This window comes from Schistosoma haematobium, chromosome ZW (genome assembly GCF_000699445.3).
Source record: "Schistosoma haematobium chromosome ZW, whole genome shotgun sequence".
NCBI lineage: Eukaryota > Metazoa > Platyhelminthes > Trematoda > Strigeidida > Schistosomatidae > Schistosoma > Schistosoma haematobium.
In genome coordinates, this window is record NC_067195.1 from 42,779,551 (window position 1) to 42,786,555 (window position 7,005).

At 37.4% G+C, this 7,005-nt stretch overlaps 1 protein-coding gene across 1 annotated transcript; it reads right to left on the minus strand.

Annotated features, from left to right (window-relative positions):
* Positions 1–5,242: 5,242 nt before the first annotated feature.
* RANBP3_3 (Ran-binding protein 3) lies at positions 5,243–6,523 on the minus strand (the record flags this gene model as incomplete). The annotated part of the gene is made up of 2 exons (XM_012941580.2): positions 5,243–5,559; positions 6,304–6,523. 2 exons carry the CDS (start codon positions 6,521–6,523, stop codon positions 5,243–5,245), a joined length of 537 nt encoding a protein of 178 aa, XP_012797034.2.
* Positions 6,524–7,005: the final 482 nt, after the last annotated feature.

Below are 7,005 nucleotides of genomic sequence, written 5' to 3' on the forward strand. Positions count from 1 at the left end.
AAGACAGGTCTAAGGGCACCGAGGCTTCTCCAATGCTGAAGTCATTCACTCTTTAATCTCCGATGTTCATGTAGACACACTTGGGCACGTCGATAGGCGTCGGCTAAGCGAAACGTCTAGGTCGGACAGGGGTGCACGTGCATCCACACCACCTGATACTTACGGTCAGACTTTGACTTTATAGACATAAAGTAAGATCCGCGATATAAAGATAAGTGGAAGTTTATCTGCAAGTAGGATAAAGTGTAAAGGACTTAAGAAATAGACTTACAGTGCTCTACTAAGCACTGGTTTCCCTGAAGAAAATCTAAAATGCACACTTTCATTTTGGCCTACCACGAGGTCTAGAAATTCCTAGGTTTTCCACATTTATTAGGTATCTACCATGCGAAACATTATCAAATCCTTTTCTGAAGTAGACGTACACAGCCTCAACTGGCACCCCACTCCTAAATGACTCCTTCTATCTCCGTCATGCTAAAAAGAACTTAGATGTTTAAAAAAAGCCCTCCCGAGACCATGTTGTTTGCCGTTAAACAAGCTGTTAGTCTCCATGAATGACATAATGGCATTTTTCATAACTCTTTCCAGTATTTGACCTACGATATTGTTGAGGCTGACAAGTCCGTAATTTGGTACAAGTTTTTTCGACCCTGTCTTGTGATTTGAAGTGATGATTGAATCCTTCTAACCCTTAGGCAACTTAAATCAACTAGAAGACATCTTGAATATCGTAGTCAGCAAAGTAGCAATATAAAGTGCGATTTGTCTCCAGATTTGGGGTATAACTGACTCGATCCTGTTGATTTTTCCGTGTCTAAAATGTTTTTTGCCTTTGCTATGTCGTCTCTATTGAAAATCACAGCTAGTAGTATTGGTTCTGGGCCTAGTTCTTTATCGAGAAAAGGCTCATGATGAAACACTGACACCAAGCAATCGACCCTGCATTCTGCTTTGTCTTGGTCATTTTCTGTCATTTGTGGTGATTCTTTTCTTTGTCTAAACCAGGAATCCATGGTTTCATTCTTGTTACAAAATTGATGAGAACAGCCTCTTTGAACATGCCCCAACACCTTTTAATTAACTTAAATAAGCAGGGAATCTTCCTATCCATCCGAGGATGTGCAGCATTTGTATTAACTGATAATTCCTTTGTACTTGATGGCCTGCTGATTACGAGTTCCAAATATGATACCGTCGGTTGTACTCATCTAGTTCTACCTGACTCACGTTGTACTATTTCTCATTTCAAAATCCCTATGGTGTCAAATCTTGAACAGTTGAATGTTAAATTAAGTGTGGATGTCTTTGAAGACCATCTGGATTGATTCAAAATCTGGTTCATGACTAAGAAAGATATAGAACATGATTAATTCGCAGCCTACTTCCTGATATTCATCATCAGAGAAGCGTATAACCTATTGAAGAATCTAATTTCATTGTCAAGTCAATCTCTCCAGGAAATATAAATCAGTGATAGATATGAATGTAAAGAGAGAGCACAGTTTCATAAAATGGGTTATGGTACAATTATGGTGACCATTTAGGAACTCTAATTCGTGATCGGTTGATTTGTGATATCAATATACCGAATTGTTACGGAAGATACAATCTTCACTGTGGTGGGTTACTCAATTAGTGTGATATTTTATAAGGTACACTGATCATAAAATTACTGGGGATAACACTTCTTATATATAAGTGCAAATAATATTAGTAAGCTTCGTATTGTCAGTATGACAGTTGACGCGCTTTATGGAGGTTGTGTTGAGACGTGCAACTGATAGTCGGGAGTAAATCCACGTAAAGTTGAGAGCTTCTAGAAACCGCAAGCTTATATCCTTCTGGAATACCTCAAATAATAATGATTGCGCAGGTCATCGTCATACGTTCCATACGTGTTTCAGTGGCACACCATAAAGGTCCTTAAAAGTAGAGTAAAAAAAGAAAGGATAAGAAGCTGAGCAGACAGTGTTCATGACTACTGGAGTGAGGTCATTTGTGATGGAATAATAAAGATATGACCACTTAGATTTATTCTCCTTTATTAAGTTAATTCTTAAACAAGGGCATTCTAAAATGCTTAAAAAACACAGGGGTAAATATAATAATGAATGGACAAGGAACTGTATAAATGGAGGTTGTTTAAAAAAATCTGAAAGTGTAGGATTATGTGTAGTTTAAAAATGCAATGCTGAAAACGGTGTTCTGATACACAAATGGCTATCTCTTCTTCCTCATCAAGCTTATTTCAGCTGATTTTTATTTTTATAGATTTTATAGGGTCATGAGCAGGCTTCGTTTTTAGCAAATCGTCTCGTTTTGCTTGCAATGGGATTACTCGGTAGGAAGTGAAACCAATTCAACTTCACAAACACGATTTGAAGAGGTATTTTGCATAATAAATTAGCATCGACAGCATTGGTTCGTGACATCCCACTTGACCGTGATGAGCCGTAATTTAACAAAATGTTCTGCCCTACAGACATTAGTGTATTGAAGTTATTTCTAAAGTGTGTTGAAATTAGACATATCCAGTCGGTTTGTAAAATTACTATTCATTTCGCCGCAAGTAATATTAAACTTTGTAATTCAGATCACATTAATTTGGGCGATCCCAATGATTAGATGCTATAGTTATTTACAACTTCCAGTAATTTACTTCACAATAAAAAACGATTATATTTGCCCAGTCATGCTTTTCACGATTTTTTTGTTGACTCGCAGTATCGAATCCATCATATCAGTTGGAAAATTTAAGTCATTAAATTCCTGCACTATAGTTAAGCATCAATACCAATGGCTAGTTACATCTCGCTATCCTATCTTTTATCTTGTGCAGGGCGGTTCACACGATGAACAGTAGCAGTACCCAACAAGAACATTACTGCTGAAACAATGGCCAGTGCCCCCGTCGAACAATGGGTAACAAACTTCGTCTTCCCTTCAACTAAGACTACAAACCATGGACGCCAATTTGTATCTGAACTTTTCCGCTGTCATACTACAGTCCTAGGAATCACATGATTTCGAACGATCGCCTACCATTCACTAGCTGACGGTTGGGAGGATGGTTTCATCGGCAATCAAAGGCTTCACTCTCAGATGCAAAACTTTTCACAGTGGACTGACACTCTTTTGCCCGTTTTACTTGGTATTCTCAGTGTGGCGAAGGCTTAAGTTGGATACACTGCAGCACAAATCGTTCGCGGAATAGCACTCCAAGTGATGGGACAGTTTGTGAATCCTTAATGAATATGGTTCTAAACTTACACGGGCAGGCTCACAAACGTTATGCATTCGGTTAAACCTGTTTTCACTCAACCGCAGTCAACTGTTGTTTTTGTTTAATCCAACTTACGACAAAGTATAAAAGTATTCGTACACCGTGACTCATTACGAAGGACCTTTCATAATCCTCCAAAGTGAACCTGAGTACTATGTCATTGATAGAAACGGAACTACCATAGAGCCACATATTTAGAGTGAGACCATATTAATGTCGATTTTCATCCTATACACTCGAACGGCACGAATCGCACAATCACGATACACCGACCAATAAGCAAAAATTATGAAGAAACTTTGATGATATCCGAAAAGTGCCCAAAACCTCGTGGAAGAACGGCAAGGTTTCTAGAACATTTAAAGGAATAGTGAGAGTAGGAGGCTTCACAACGTTTTATTTCGATTTCTTTCGTGTAACTATGTCAAAAATCGTTATATCTTGTGGACCTGTGTGCCCTGTATATTGGATAACGCAAAGATACCGCTAATTAGAGTACAGCGAGTTGTCGATCGAACCAGTGACGCATAAAACACGTGCAAGCAGCCTAGAGTCCTGATTGGTCTCGCTTCCTGTCTAGCCCAGCCAGTTAAGACCAGAGCACCAATCTCAGCCTCGGCAATACGAATAATTTATTTCAAATATACTGGGTTTATATACCAATCAAACCGACCACAAGGTACCATAAAATAGAAAATAACATTTGTACAATATTTGGCCAAAAGTGGCTGTGAATGAGGAAGATAGTAATTAATAGACAGGCCATAACTCAAGAATGGTAAGTCGTGTAGTAATATTCTATAAGTCAAATTAAAGCTTATAATAAGAGCAACATGAATATGAATAGTTTAGTTACATAACAATTATACGGCAAAAATATACTCATAGTATCGGTCTATAAATGGATCTCAAGAATTACCATTCATTATTCTTATCGGGATATAACAAAAATACAGTGATTATTTTTTATAATATGCTCATATATATGCGTATATTTTAGTCAATTTTTCCCAAAAAGATCATTGTGCGGAAATTGTTTTCACGTTATTGAATTTTAACAAAACGCACATATACCAATTCAATTTCCGTTTTTCATCCGTTTTGTATAATTTCACACATTTTCTTTCTTTGCTTTGCTAGGACGGTGGGAAGCGATGTCCCACATGACCCCTTATTTAAATATATCTTAGTTAAAGTAATCTTTAATAGTATGACTATTTTCAAAAGTAATTTATCATTTGTAATTTTGGGTGTATTTCTTCTTTTTGTATATGTCTGCCATTTCGGATCTAACAGTTTACAATTTTTCACTTTTTTCTGGCCATTATTTTCTTTTGTTTTTAGATATTGTTTGTGCCCAGCTACCTTTGAATACATCTGATTGATGACAGGACTGTGAAAAAAGCCGATTGCCTACACTAAGGCTGTCGTTACCCCGTGGGAATTGGCATGAAATGCGATGAGTGCAAGGGATGGTATCAAGAAGTTCAAGAAAAGAAGATTCCTCCATCCCCCACTCTCCAAATTGCAGCGAGAAGGAAACACCTAGAAAACCTAAACACAGGTCTAGGTCTGCTTCTAGCAGGAAAAACAATAATTTAACTAGTATGTGTAACGCGACTGCGATTGTGACTCCAATAAAAGTTGATGGATTAATGCAGATCAAGAATAATAAACGACCCAATATTATTAATGAAAAGTCAGACCCCCTCAAACAGCAGCTGAGACATTGAAGACGTATCGTAATGACGGGTCAATTATTTTTCATAGAGTCAGTGAGATTAAAACCTTCGAACTGGTTTCGAGCATGATATCGAGTTAATAAGACAGCTACTAAACCAGCTAACGCCTATGGATATCTTTGTAATCTCCTTGAGATTTTTTGGGGAGCAGTGACTGCTTTAGCTAGTGTAGCAAAACACACGAGGAAGAATCATGAATTGTAGATGCTGATATTTATAAATTAACCGAGGCACCTTTCAACACACGAGCATTTACAACACGTGATGAAATATTTGACCCAAAATCGTAATCCAACCAAAATTCTTCTTTGGTTACAGTAGAACTTGACGAAATGGTAGGTGACTTAGACAAATCATTTGATGTTTCAAGCGACACAGCGGGAGCTTCTGTGCAAGAAACTGAATGATTACGTATTGAACTAGAAAAATTCTGTTCTATCGATTTAGCGTGAGGACGGTTCGTTCCATTGACGTTAATTTGAACTTCTTCCAGATCAGCGTTACTTTCCATAATGAACAAATTCAATTTCTCTACAAAAAAAGAAATGCTGTATGAATATACTCAAATTTGCGGGAAGTTTAAAATAAGCAGCCATGAGGGAAAATTATCTGACACATTTGACAGGACAATATCATTTGGGAATTTCATATAGAAGACTACAAACCTGTCAGTTTTTAAGCTAACTAAACCCTGTCGTATATGACCTAAGAACACTGGTTGAAATTATCCTATTTTTAAACCTTACCGAATTTTAAGTCACTATTCCGGCAACCAAGGGATTAAGCATCTGCATGATACATTTTTAATTTCTAGCCATTAAAAAGTATTCATTGTGACAAAAGTAAACGCTAAACGTCTTCAGCCTGTTTAACCTTTGATGTATCAAAATAAATCACATATACTAAGAAGTTGAAAAAGTACGAGATAAAATAGTTGGTGGATGGGGATACATAATACATATCCCAACCATCTTAGTAGATAAAGATCCACTACTTCCTCATTTGGTTTGTTATATTAACTTAGTACTATGCATCTAACCTCAGAACTGCTAGCTTAATGGTCCCAACGTAAAGGAGAATTGCTTCAAAACACCTATGAGCGAATACCAGTGACCTACGAACATCCTGTTTTAAAAGGACACGTTCCAACCATTAACTAGAACGAAGCAAACTGCTACAGAGTAAACCCGTCCTTTAGTTGGCAAGCGGACATCTCGCTTACCCCACAAACTTATATGTGGCTAGTCCTACGTTGTAGCTGACTAACTGACTTACGCCACAAACAACACAAGTTAGCAAAAGCCGAGTGAACTTTCTGGGTTTGTGCCGAGATTTCATCAAATAAAGGCCTATCAGGACTGAAGAGATCCTTAAAATAAGTGAGCTGGTCGACCCACTCAATTACTTCACTCTTTATCATTGGTTCAGGTGTCAGTGCGAATCTATTTTGAAGTAACATTGTGCGTTTAGATGAAGAGAAATACATCCCAGACATTTTTGCACTCTTGTCCAAGGCTACCAGTAGACTATGCATCTTGTCAATATCTTTAGGAAATATAACTATATCATCTGTTTAGAGTAAGTTCAAAACAGAATCTCCTGATAAATCGATTCTTGGTAGATTAAATGAGGAAAGTGTTATCTTCCAAAGATGTCTATGACAGTTAAATGAAAAATGGACGGGCACTTCTATAAAATCGAGAAATGGAACTGTGACTAGTAGTCGGTAGGTATGTTTGTGTTTCAGAACTTGATGACGAGCGAATATTTGGTATACGCAACTACTCCAATTGCGAAAACTAGAGCTCTACCATTAGTTTAAAAACTATGATGTCGTCGCCTTTGATTCTTCTACATGACAATGGGAAAAGGTTAAGTTCAGCCTGTAGCGGTAAATAAATTTCCAAAATAAACAGTTTTGTTAGTCACTGACATGGATGCCCAACACAATATTTTCAGTGATTACACATGGCTGAA